The 14,183-nt window shown below is 43.4% G+C and overlaps 1 protein-coding gene across 1 annotated transcript in view; it reads right to left on the bottom strand.

Moving 5' to 3' along the window:
* The window catches only part of ACVR1 (activin A receptor type 1), an 88,519-nt gene that overhangs the window by 26,311 nt on the left and 48,025 nt on the right, over positions 1–14,183 (bottom strand). Inside the window, exons 4-5 of the mRNA XM_088461999.1 lie at positions 3,402–3,619; positions 1,045–1,144 (exon numbers count right to left, since the gene is read on the bottom strand). Of these exons, the coding sequence (XP_088318125.1) occupies positions 1,045–1,144; positions 3,402–3,619 (318 nt within the window). The remainder of the gene's footprint in view (positions 1–1,044; positions 1,145–3,401; positions 3,620–14,183) is intronic.

Here is a 14,183-nt window from a genome sequence, read left to right as displayed (position 1 = left end):
GACACTTTCACTTAAGAGGGCACTTTAGATTTTGGATAAAAGTATTGTGTGTTGCTATTTGAAAATGTATTATTATTATTATTATTATTATTAACAGTTTCTTATATAGCGCAGCATATTCCGTTGCGCTTTACAAATGGAAATAAAATGAATAGAACCAAACTGGGTAGTAACAGACAGACATAAAGGTAAGAGGGCCCGGCTCGCAAGCTTACAATCTAATTGGTGTCTCTGCAAACAACCAGCTAACAGTTCTACAACAATCTAGTATTTTGCGATCTTTGTAAAATGAGGTTAACAGTCCTTGGAAGTCTGGATGACTAGTTTGTGCCAGAACTAAATCTCCTTTATTTGAATTCAGCATTTGCTGTAACAAATTACACCATTATTTATACTTGGGATTAGTATCGTATTTTCGCCTACAATAAGACTTAGAGGATAGATAAAAGTAGTATTCTAAATTTCTGATTGAATCACAATAAACTTCCGCTATCTAGCAAGAGATAGTTCCCACACTGTGCATGTTAGGTTTGCCATGCAAGTGAGCTGCAGCGAAAATTAGGTCATAATGCCAACGTGCATTATGACCTAGTTTAGATCAGGGCTTGATACTATAATAGATATCTTGAGCGTCTGCAGACAGGAAATCAGCGACAATCCTAAACGGTTGTCTGTGTACCCCGTTCTAACCAGTACAGGCAACATAAAATGTGAACATTAAGTAGCAATAATAAATTGAGTACAACACAATTATTATTCTGTATAAGAAAAACCGCCAACTTGCATAGAACAATGTCCAAAACTGCTATAATAATGCCTGAAATCCTCACCCTAACCTCTATTATTAATGTTACAGGAGGGGGGAGTTTTGGGAAGAGTGGTGAAAATATGAGTAATAAATCTGAGCAAAGCCCTTCCATACTTCTGCTTGTTTCTCTTTCAAACCCTTCAGAGCGGAAGGTTCTGATATTGGGACTAGCTGAAAAGGTTTGTGTTCAGAAAATTGTAAATCCCCCAGATTATACGATGAGAATGGATACTGACCGACACACTCCGCCAGGGTGATCTGCCGTGCCACTGTTCTCTGCACCAAGAAAGGAAGCCCAGAACCACTACCAGATGTACACGAGTGATCCAACAGGTCCTGGGAGGACACAGATAAAAAAAATTATTTCAGCAGCACAAAATAAAATTAGTGATCCAGCTATATTCAGAATTCTAAAATGTGTTGGGTCAGCCCTGAGAGAAAGTAAGCCAATGTCCATACTAGAGATGAGCAGTTCAGCTTTGACTGGGTTCTTTTTGTCAAATTAGTACAAGTTTTAAGATGCTGTTTCTGAGTTCTGAACACAACCGAATAAAGCCGAACTGCTCATCTCTAGCAAATACATAAAATAATAATAATAATAATAATGCACAGACGGTGTAGTGGTTAGCATTACTGCCTCACAGCACTGAGGTCATGGGTTCGATTCCCACGACGGCCATAACTGTGTGGAGTTTGTATATTCTCCCTGTGCTTGCGTGGGTTTCCTCAGGGTGCTCCGGTTTCCTCCCACACTCCAAAAATATACTGGTAGGTTAATTGCCTCCCAACACAAATTAACCCTAGTGTGTATGTGTGTGAGCATGTTAGGGAATATAGAGTGTAAGCTCCACTGGTGCAGGGACTGATGTGAATGGCCAAATATTCTCTGTAAAGCGCTGCGGAATATGTGTGCGCTATGTAAATAATTGGTAATAAATAAATAAATAAATAATGCCACACTAGGTGGCAGCACTCTGAATTTTACAAGCAAAAACAATGCCTACAAATATTTAAGTACATTTTAATACATTTAAGTCCTAATATATATATAAAAAAAAAAAAATATATATATATATATATATATATATGTGTATATGAATAAAAAGAGAAACACCTACTAGTTTATGATAATAAATGGTTTGTAGATTCTTATTTTTAGTAGTCTTTATATTGTAATATTGTGAATATTTTACTAGGGGAAATTACCTGAAAATGAAAGTTTAGTTGAAAATATTATATATATATATATATATATATATATATATATATATATATATATATATATATATATATATACATATATATATATATATATATATACACACACACACACACACACACAGAAAGTTACTCAAACTGCTCACTTCCACACAGGGCAAACAGCCACCCTCATTTTAGCTAGACAGGACAGCATGCAGTCATATTGTCGACATTCGGAAAGAATGTCCACGCTGTAATATAGAATGGTTCTAAATATCGACACCACCATTCATAATGTCGACATGCCAAATTGGCATTGACAAAATGATGACATTGATATTATGAACAAAGAGTTAGGGTAGGATAGTACGGTCGACATTCTCGCGTCAACATTAAGAATGTCTCTCTCATACACAACACCGGCTGGACATTATAGCCAGGCAGAGCATGCAGGCAACAGCTTATAAGGATGAACACTTGTTTTTTTTTGCTAGATGCAACATTTAAAACATCCTAATTTAAAACTGCTGTAAACTCTGTAAATGATCTTATATTATTACATTACTTAGCAGGCATACTAACAGGAATTGTGATGAGCCAACCCTTTTAGATGCATCAGAAGAACATAATATTACTACTTTCTATTTACGGGATCTTAAAAAGAAACTTTAGTCAGGTCTTGAGAAGTGGTTTGTTAAAGAACAAGCCCCTGTGTTTAACATTAAGCGGTCTATTTACTAAGCAGTGTTAGGAGACAGAGTGAAAAGTGATAAGGTGCCAGCCAATCAGCTCCCAACTGTCATTTTTCAAACACAGCCTGTGAGATGGCAGTTGGGAGCTGATTGGCTGGCACCTTATCACTTTTCATTCGTCTCCAAACACTGCTTAGTAAATAGACCCCTAAGTGTTTGTTAAAGGCTGCATATCACGACAAAATTCCTGAAATCACTGGGGTGGTATTTATACTTCATATGCCGAGAATCGCCTCCTTCACCCCTCTGCAGAAGGTCGCCATGGCAGAGGCAGATGTATCAATAACTCAACCAGCACAGTGGGTGTGACTGTTTTGCAGTCTTGATCTGCAGAAACGAATAGTATGAACTGACTGACTGATAAATAAAAGCAGGACCAGTAATGTCACAGCAGCTTAACTGACAGCAGCCTCATCTTTTTGACCTATATCAGATCACTTTCAGCTGTCTGTAATGGAGTATGAAGGTAATGCTGTACCTTTTAGTAGCGCTGCAGGGGAACATTATCTTGTCACTGAACATAGTAATTTACAGTTATGAATTATGACAGGGGATTTCAGTTTTAGGATCCTTTTACTATATAACTCAAACAGGCTTTACTGAAGGAGGAAGAGAAGTGCTCTGCAGTTATGGCAACTTACGGCAAGTGTGCTGTCCCCAACATTGGATGCGATGAGTCCATCTATAGTTCCGTACTCTGCGTCCCGTGTACTCAACCTTTCCATGTGACGCTGCTGAATTTTTCGGAAGACCAGCAGAGCAACGACGGAAAGAACGATCAGCACAATCACCGGGGCCAGGATGAATATAGCCAGAGTGTCCACGCTGTAATTTAATGCCTCGCCATGCAGAGACTTCTCTAGATAAAAGGAGATCAAGCATTCAATAGTGTACTGCAAAACCCAAGTGGCACAAAACAGAGCTACCACCATCATCTCACCACTCAGTACCTACAGTTGCCCATTCAATCACTGCAGCACTGGCTTTTATTGCTAATATATAAAGGGGCATATGTATCAAGCCCTGGGGGGCATATGTATCAAGCCCTGGGGGGTCTATGTACTAAGACTTGGAGAGAGATAAAGTTGAGAGAGGTACCAACCAATCAGCATCTGTAACATGCCAGTTAGGAGCGGTTTGTTTGGTACTTTCTCTCTCCACATCTAGCCCTAAATATTGGTTATATGAATGGAGCTGAACATACAGAGAATGCAGTCACATCCAGCCCTATTCTTCACTGCACAACACAAGCACATTTCAGCAAAAAAATTAAATCACAATAGCTAATTGATTATAAAGATATAAGAAACTTTGCATTATTTATATTAGATCGTAAGCTTGCTGCTATAGCACATGATTTAGTTAGAGTTAATTCTTGCGTATTCTAATATATACACATACTGCATACATACAGTTCTCATCACTTCACAAATGCATTTAAATATAAACTAAATAAGCTGGATTTTGGCTTAGTGCAGTGGTTCTCAAACACTGTCCTCAGGACCCCACACAGGTTTGGCTCTGTCTCCTGTGATGGGGACAATGGGTATGAGGCACCATTTCCCCTTTAAACATTCAAAAACTCAATTTGCCATGTCCGAGATGATGAAAAAAACAAACCAGAAAAACCTAATGTTTAATCCTTAGCAGTGGCGACTCCAGAGGGGGGCAGCAGCGCATCCAATTTTCAAATAGGGGAACCACACCAACTGCCACCAAACATCACTGGCAGTTGGTGTGGCTCCCCTACTTGAATATTGGACTATGCTGCAGCCCCACCTCTGAAGCCGCTACTCCACCCAGACCATGAGCTTACAGTCCCAATTACCTCTTTCCGAGAGGACACATTTTACCGCTTTCCGCTCCCTTAAGGGGACGAATTACAAAAAATCCCTGCTTAGTGGGTGCTTACGTCATGGAAGGCAAATACTCCCCGATTTTCATGATGCATACATATTTTTCTTTATTCTAGGCAACAAGAACTGGGCATTTTATTGAACATATTATTCCTCTGAGTTGATTATATATTTCTGCCACAACATGGGCTTTCAAATCAGACACCAGAATGAGATAATATTTTAGCAGACATAGGCCCTCATTCAGAGCCGTTCGCTATTTGCGGTCGCTCGTTTAAAAACAAGGGGTGGTTATTCAAATGATCCGTACGCACATTGCAGTCTGTTCACACCTCTAAGTCTGAACGAACGAGCAAAACATACGCTCGTTTATTTGTTAAAAACGCCCCCTGGCCGCACGCATCCTACGTCATGTCCGCTATTTATTAGATTAATCGAGTACATCGACCAGCGTATGAACTGCTCGCTATTCTTGTGGTTGGTGTTTGCTACCACAAATTTGCGAGCAGTTCTGGCTCTAAAATAACCCAGTGACGTGGTCAATGACGCTGCTGATTTAAATATACACACCCATAAAACGCCTGTTTTGACCTTTAAGCACGCCTGCGTTCGGATCTCCACTCCCCATTTTCAAGCACCTTCCCCTGTTACCACCCACATACGCCTCATTCTGTCACTCAAAATAGCAGGCACTCGCTATATAGCGTACAAAGGATTTTCGGCCGCACTGACTGGTTCACGCATGCGTACTAAAAAGCGTACGCATGCGCAGATGTGCAAACATCGCTCGGAACGAGTGTACTGCCGCTAACGAGCGGCTCTGAATGAGGGCCATAGTTCAAAATAGCTATAACCATCTCACCAGCAAAAGAATACTGAACTCAAAATAAGCTGAATATTAAAGGATCAACTGACAACTACATTAGAAATCCCATAAGTAGTAATTTAAACATAAAATATAGTCATATCACCTTATGAGGAAAATTGATTACTAGCATCATTCAAGTGAAAGCAAAAACTATCAAGAATAGACATTTTCTTCTAAAGTATGTAACAAAAGAGAATATGGATGGACCTATGTTGTGTTCATAAATGTTACTATTTATTATTTTCTAAGTGCACCTGTAACAATGAATTAGATTGTTGTGTGATTGAATCATACATGACATCATAAAACAACATAACAGATGACCTCAAAATACTCTATACTGTCAAATATAGGATTACAATTCATAATGGAGTTCCAATCTGGGGTGATTGAGGTGCTATAAAATGTAATGCTGGGATGATTTATGGGAAAAGGAGTGCTATTTATGAAATGTGAATACTAAACATTGGACAATTTTAGAGGGACATAAGGTTTTTTTTTTTTTATTAATAATGAACCTATTTAATGTTGTGGACGGCAGGTTGGGTGGAAAAAGGACGATTTATAAAATATAAACATTTTATGGTTGCTTGCAGTAGGTTTAACGGGGCCCAATTACATGTTTTTCAATAAATGTGCAACATTTCTATTATACATCAGTTCTTCTATGTAGGTTTTTCATTTTACATACATCCTCATGGAAGGCTGGTTTTTGTTTATCCTATGATCAGATCAGTGACTCTTCTCTAGTGTATAGCACAGGTTTAGGCTGCTGTAGCTGTAAGGAGGAGGTGGTCAGAATAATACAGAAGTGATAGAAGAAACGCACTGTAGCACAAACACGAACTACAAGGCTATAATCATAGATATGCCCACTGCTGCAATCTCACATCCGTAATACCGTGCACACCTACATAAACATCGGTAACAGAGTACCATCGGCCCCTCTCGCAGAATTATAGCACCCCTGACCTTAGTTAGAAATTGCTAACCTCATTGCACGCAGTAAGTACTCCAGCTGCGTATGCAACCGCACTGGCTAATTTATGCACGCCCATGCAACGGCGTTCAAACGGACGGGCACGCCTGCGTGTCTTCGACCCCCCCGCCCCTCCCCAAATGCTCAGTCCCTGTCAATTATTCTGCGTTGGCTCTGCGTGGTCTGCTTGATCGCAGTGGAGCCTTCACGGACTGCGATACACACGCATGCACAGTACGCAACAATCGGCCAACTGCGAGCGCTGTTGCAGTTGTGATCCCTTAATGAATCAGGCCCTTAGTCCACAGTTGTTTATTACAGTATTCACACCACTCATCTATTACAGCTCCTCTATATACAGTATATTATACTAGCTCCATGCTCTAATCCAGTGGTTCTCAAACTCAATCCACACAGTTCACGTTTTCCAGGTCACCCAGCAGGTCCACAGGTGTATTCAATACTCACTGACACATTTTAAAAGATCCACAGGTGGAGCCAATTATTTCACTTGTGATTCTGTGAGGAGACCTGGAAAACATGCACTGTTTGGGGACCAAGTTTGAGAATCTGTGCTCTAATCAGTCACTACAAAATTGCTGGTATGTACGGCCTAATTCCAGTGCATGAACATGCATACAAGAATTGGGGCAAGACTCAGACGTACTTCCAACCATGGAAAAGAAAATAATAACGTTAGAAGATTTACAACCCTGCCACTACACAATTCATTGGGAACAGGGTAGGGCAGGTGTTGGCAGCATATTCTTCAGGACATTGTTCAGGTATACATTGGCGTTAAACACAGCCTCAATATTGGGAGAGTTGTCATCCAATTCTAGATCACTTTTCCCCTTCTATTGGTTACCTTGCCTTCCAATGTGTTCATGTTAGCAGAAAAATAACCAGCATTTCTGTGTTTCATGTACTACAGACCATTCTTACCCAAGCAGATGTCTTTAATGCAAATTCTGCTATGGACACAAGGTAATGTTTGTAGTCTGTTTGTCCTTCTGTATACATCCGCAAACCATTCCAAGCTTGTCGCCTTGCCAAATATAATGTTTAGTCTGCATTTCATAGCAGTTCGTACATGAAAGTGTAATTTCTCCTCCAATACCATCCAGGCGCTCTACCTTACCATTAATCCTCATGTAGTTCTGCAAACACTGGCCCTTACATAATGTGAATATTCTGATCGAATACAATTGGATTTATTTCTTTTTATTTTTTTAAAGCTCCTGATATTTCTTTAGCAGTTGCGCATTTGTATAGGTGCATACAGTAACAGTCATCTATGCGAAGGCAAATACTTTGGGCTTTTTGATCTCTTTCAATACAATAATATGAACAGAACAGGCCTGGGCTTGTTTGAACGTACATGCGTACAATAGCTTAAATAGTACACACACACACACACAAATTCAAGGGAAGGGGAGGGGGCTTCTGGGTTTCTGTAGCGCATACCTCCATCTTGTGTCAAATAAAAAAAAAAGTGTTCCTGCATAGACTGTGGTAGGCAGTGTAGTTTAGAAAATGGTAGACTTCTACACAAAGGACATGAGCCCTTTTCTTTTCTCTCTCTCCTCAGATCTTTTTCACCTTAAAAATGGGATTTTGGTACCTACCGGTAAATCCTTTTCTCTGATCCCACAGGGGACACTGGAGGTGCTTACGCTGGGGTATAGAGGCGTGGATAACTGGAGCTGGCACTTTAAATAATTTAGAAGTGTGAAGCTCCTCCCCCTCTATGCCCCATCAGCCCTCAGTTTAGAAAATGAAGACCGAGAGGAGATGGAGAACAAGCGGAATAAGAAAAGGAGAAAAGAACACACAATATATCATACAACATACAGAACAAGCCTAACAGGCAGGCTAAGAGCGCTGAGGTGGGCGTCCAGTGTCCCCTGTGGAATCAGAGAAAAGGATTTACCGGTAGGTACCAAAATCCCATTTTCTCTTTCATCCACTAGGGGACACTGGAGGTGCTTACGCTGGGGACGTCCCAAAGTTTTCCCCACGGGCGGGAGCGCTCTGCGTCACCTGCAGAACTAGGCGGCCAAAACGGGATGCCGAAGTAGCAAACATATCAAAGGTATAAAACTTGACAAACCTGTGAACTGAAGACCAAGTGGCCGCACGGCACAATTGTGACGTGGAGGCTCCTCTACCGGCCGCCCATGACGCACCCACAGAACGTGTGTAATGAGTCTAATGGATGAAGGTTTCCGACAGTCGACACTAACATAAGCCTGATGAATAGTCAGCCGAATTCAACGTGCCAAAGTCTGGTTAGATGATGGCCAACCCCTCCGAACAGCATCATAGAGGACAACAAGCGACTCAGACTTACGGATGGAAGCTGTTCTGGCAACATAGATGCGGAGAGCCCTAACCACAGCCAAGGTAGAAGAAACACCAGAGTCCTCCACCAACAACGGTACCACAATAGGCTGATTGATATGAAAAGCCGACACAACCTTGGCAAGGAAAGCGGCTGCCGTCCCGCTTATAAGACAGAGCACCCACTTCTGAAACTCTACGAGCCGAAGCGAGAGCCAGGAAGAGAAACGTCTTCCAAGACAGGTACTTAAGATCAACCTCCTCTAAAGGTTCAAACATGGGCGACTGAAGAAACAGAAGCACTAAGTTTAAATCCCAGGAAGCTATTGGAGGTACAAAAGTGGGCTGCACGCGCAAGACCCCTTGAAGAAACGTCTGCACCTCAGGAATGAGGGCCAATTTCCAATATCCTTGGAACGAAAATGGAAAAGGCAGAGCCTGCGCCCTTAAGGTTCCCAGACGAAGGCCAGAATCCAGACCTGTCTGAAGGAAAAGCAGAAACCGGGTGAGATATGAGCACGCCAGATGCGATGATAATGCGCAGCCGAAACTGGCGAAAGAGCCACCCCGGTAAACGCAGTTGCGCTAGGTTGGGGTGTATGAAAGGGCCCTGCTGTAGAAGATCCGGGCGCAGAGGAAGGGATCACGGATCGTCTGACAATAGGGATCGAAGGTCCGAGAACCAACTTCTCCAAGGCCAGTTCGGAGCCACGAAAATTACAGAGGCTGTCGCTTGTCTTATCCTTTTATAGAAGACAAGGAAAAAGCGGAATCGGAGGAAAAAAAAAGGTAAACGAAGTCGTAGATCCACTGACTTGTCAAAGAGTCTACTGCTTCCGCCTGCGGATCTCGAGTTCTTGACCCGTATACTGGTAGCTGACAATTCAGTCGTGACACCATGAGGTCCACCTGAGGACATCTCCATCGACGTATCAGCACGTTGAACACGTCTGGATGAAGCTTCCATTCCCCAGAATGGATATCCTGTCAATTTATGTAATCTGCTTCCCAGTTGTCCACACCCGGGATGAATACCGCCGACAGGATTACTGAATGGTTCTCGGCCCACCGGAGGACCCGAGTTACTTCTCGCATAGCCATGTGACTCAGAGTTTCTCCTTGGTGGTTGATGTAAGTGACGGCCGTCGCGTTATCGGACTAAACTAAACTAGGTTGCCTCTATCAGAGCATTGTAAAGCGCTCTGAGTTCCAATGCATTTATGGGCCATCTCTGTTCTAGAGGGGACCCTCTAAAAGTGGTAATCGAGGACTACTGCTCCCCATCCTCGGAGGCTGGCATCCGTTGTTACAATGATCCAGTCCCACACTCCGAATCTCCGGCCCGCTAAAAGATTTGTGGATTACGTCCACCAGAGAAGGGCCATTCTGGTAATCGGTTCAGACGGATCTGTTGATGTAGAAGCAGATGAGACCCTGCCCCTGTGCTAACAGGTCCTGCTGAAACCCCCCCTCTTGTCCAGTTCCGGGCCAAAAAACATATCACCCGTGAATGGTAAACCCTCAACCGCACGCTTGGACTCTGCGTCTGCTTGCCAAGCGCGCAACCACAGAGCTCTGCGTTCAGAAATAGCAGATGCAGGCACTAATCTGACTGATATCCTTAGAAACTTCTCCTAAGTAAACTGCAGACTCAGAGATGTGTTCTGCTAGTAGACTTAATTCTGCTCTGGAAGTACCCAAGTGTAATCAACTGGTCAACCTAGCAAACCACAGCCTTGTTAACCCAGGCAGTAATAAGGGTAGGTCAAAGCTGAGCTTCTGCTGCGGTATATATAGATCAGAGTGTTGTCTCAAACTTACGATCTGAAGGGTCCTTTAAAAACAGTAGCTCCCGGCACCGGAACTGCTGTTTTCTTAGAGAGACTGAAATCAGACGCATCTACAGGAGGAGGTGTTTCCTAGTTCTCCATCATGCATGATGGAAAAGGGTAGCTAGAGGGCAACCTGCGTGGAATTTGGAACCACTTATCCGGAACCGCTTATCTGTTTCCAGGCCACTGATAACTGTTGTTGAAGTTGTTGTGAGAACGGAAAAACGCTGAACACTGTTCGTGAAATAGTTCCCACTCCTGGGATGCAGTAACTATCTCCTCAGGCAAATTAAGGACCTTTCTGACTGCCAAGATTGGAGATTCCACCCCGGGGAAGGCGGACTCTAACTCCTGAGGGGTTTCTTGTAAAACTTCCTCCAAATCACCCTCTACGGTATCCTCTGTAGCGAGGAATTGTTCGTCCGACTCTTCTGACTGGAGAACAGTCAGAGTACACTCTTGTGACTGTTTTTTTTTTTATTTTGGTAGGAAGTGGAGGGTGCAGGCACCGTTGTACTCTGAACCACGGTGTCTCCTGCCCATGGCGGAGCAGAAGAGCTAGTAATCGCCATCTGTGAACCCGTTGTTATACAAGCATCACATAACGTGTACCCAGTGCCATGTGGCTTGGTCTGTTTGTTGTTACACATGGAACAGACAAACAGCTTTTGAGAGGCCTTGGTTCTGTTGGACCTGGTACACACAGTCACCCAGAGAAACACAGCATAAAACAGAAAAGACACAGACATATTAAAACAAGAAGGCTGTGGGACACAGAGAAGGAGAAACCCCCCTCCCACAGATCAGATTCCCCTGCACTTACACCCTCTCTACCAGAGATGTAATCAGGAGATGTACTTGTGCAGCACAGGAAAGGCAGCAGAGGAATCCATCCTTCTGTGTCTTACACTGCAATCTCCTGTATAGAGATGCAGTATGTACTGCTGTGTAATAAGGAACGGCAGCCCTGCTGTATACAGCCGCTTGCCGCATAGAGAGAGACCCGCGCTGCCTTTAAGCTCCGCCCCCTTCTTTATGCCCTGAAGGGCTACACAAGATGGCTTCTGTGGCCATTACACTCCCCCCGCGCGTCTCACACCGCGTGTACAGCGGGGAGAGTTAGAGCAGGTGGCCACGCTTGTAGCGCACTTAACCTGCTGCCCCGCACCACTGTAAAGCGGGGAGAGGGATTGAGAGACCCACGCTGAGCAGCACTCTGCATAAGCTGCCCCGCGCTGTAACAGCGGGGAGAGGGAGACCTGGTGCCGCGCTATCAGCGGGAGGAGGGACAGTGGTGAGCCGCGCTGAGCAGCGGGTGGAGGGAGATCCGGGTGCCGCGCTGTAGCGCGCTTCATAAGCAGCCCAGCGTCTCCAGTAATAGCGGGAGAAGGGAGAGGAGGGAGAGCAGGGGAGCCGCGTGTAGCGCTCTGCATAAGCAGCCCAGCGTCTCCTGTAATAGCGGGAGGAGGGACAGCAGGGAGCCGCGTGTAGCGCTCTGCATAAGCTGCCCAGCACACTAAGTTTGTAAAACGCTGGGTAGCGGCGGGGCTGGGAGCCGGGGTTGCGCAGGTGGTTATTCACTGCGTGGTCCCCCATAGAAGTCTCTCTGCAGTCAGCACTTCTCTTCCTTGTTGAGAATGTGCTGTGGCGGTAAGGAGCTGTCAGTGCTTTTAGTATAAGCGCTGTGCACTCCATCCTGCCTTCCATAAAGAACAGGGCGCCAGATACCCGGACCCCACCTTTAGAGAGGTGGCGAAGGGTACCTAAAAGTGTCAAAAAAGATGCTATAAATAAAATAACCTAAATAAATAAATATATGTGTTGCTGGAGCACAGCATAATGTGACAAGCTCCTAGAGGCACATTTTCTAAACTGAGGGCTGATAGGGCATAGAGGGGGAGGAGCTTCACACTTCTAAATTATTTAAAGTGCCGGCTCCAGTTATCTACGCCTCTATACCCCAGCGTAAGCACCTCCAGTGTCCCCTAGTGGATGAAAGAGAAACACAATAGCATACTAAAAGGACAAGTGCCATCTAAATGTCCTAGGGTGTATTTGGGAACTCTCCTGATCTATGGACTATCAAATTATACTTGTCAAATAAATGTTATCAGTTTTTGACATCTCATATTATTTGAAGAGTTAGGGACCTCTATCCCCTTCCCAAACTTACACTCTTACATACTAAGGGCGGTATCCAATTAGCAGCACTAAAGTAGCGCTGCTAATTGATCACGGCGAGGCTATCCTTTCAGCCCCAAAGTGTCGCCCGACGACGGCAATTATCGTGGATATTTTTCGGGACCTGATCTGTCTCAAAAAATAATCCACGATAAGTGCCTTTTTTTGTCACCCCAAAAAAGGCGAAAACACATAGGGTCCCCGATAGGTTTGTGAGCTTATGGGTTTTCGCGAGATATATCCTATTATTTTGTTCGAAATAATAGGATAGGGTGAAAAAAAAACATCAGCGAAAAACGGGAATAATTGGCGAAAAAACCCAGGAATAATTGGCGGAAAAAAAAACAGATTTTCGCCGGTTGCGGGGATCCATTAGTGCCCGAACAATGTTCGGGTCTAATTGGATACTGCCCTATATACGTATATTTCCATGCATCTTCTTCACTTAAAACTAGTAGTTCTGGTTTGTCAGACAGTTCACCGACTGGCTATAAAATACCCAATTTTCTTACATTTCTGACAGTCACTTTTGTTCTGGGTTCATAACTAGTTCGTAGCAGTCATTTAAAACACTGGCCAGGTGCGTTGACATTAATGGGGGAAATTAATTGTTGGCAAAGAGAGCGAATTGGCGTTAGCATTGAGTTTAAATGCTGGCAATGGCAGCCCACCTCAAACCCTTCGGCCGGCCAGCCAAATGCCCTATAGGGTAGCGAACAATTTTGTGCAAGATCCCACAGCCATAAAGCGTGCCGCGCAGATTCGGACGGGTGAACGGATTTGTCCTTAATTGAAATCCCCCATAAATGTTTTATTATACAGAATAATAGCTATATGGCGACTATTTATTTTTAATATATGGGAGTAATATTTTACCAATAGTGGCACTACTTTATTCTGTAAGAGGGCAACACATTACTATTAATTTAATGGATCACTAATTGTTTTTATTACTATTATAATGCTACAGTAAAATAATCTGAATAAAGTGGCTCAATTTACACTATTATTACCCTGGTACCAAAAGCCCTGGGGTACTAGGATGTGGAACAGCAAGGGACTATTTTAGGGGAGGGGCGGAGGAACGTTCCCCAAACATGCTGCACTAGCCCAAGTAAACAGCAATGTCTGGGTATTAAGCCTGGCACATAACATCAGAAGCCTGGATTTGAATCCTTCAAATAGTTGGGTAGTACCTCCAGTTTGGACGCTAAAATCACGGGCTATCACATTCTGCCATAAACGTTTTTTTACATTGCAGTAACACAAATCTCAGTCAGTCAATGGCCAGTTTATCATCTCACCTTTTTACAATTTTTTATATAAACTTTGCAATGTAACAAATCATACAATTACACGATTAC

This window comes from Taudactylus pleione, unplaced genomic scaffold (assembly GCF_031769625.1).
Source record: "Taudactylus pleione unplaced genomic scaffold, aTauple2 ptg001137l, whole genome shotgun sequence".
NCBI lineage: Eukaryota > Metazoa > Chordata > Amphibia > Anura > Myobatrachidae > Taudactylus > Taudactylus pleione.
Note: the sequence above shows the minus strand (reverse complement) of the source record. Positions and strands in the feature narration are given on the sequence as shown.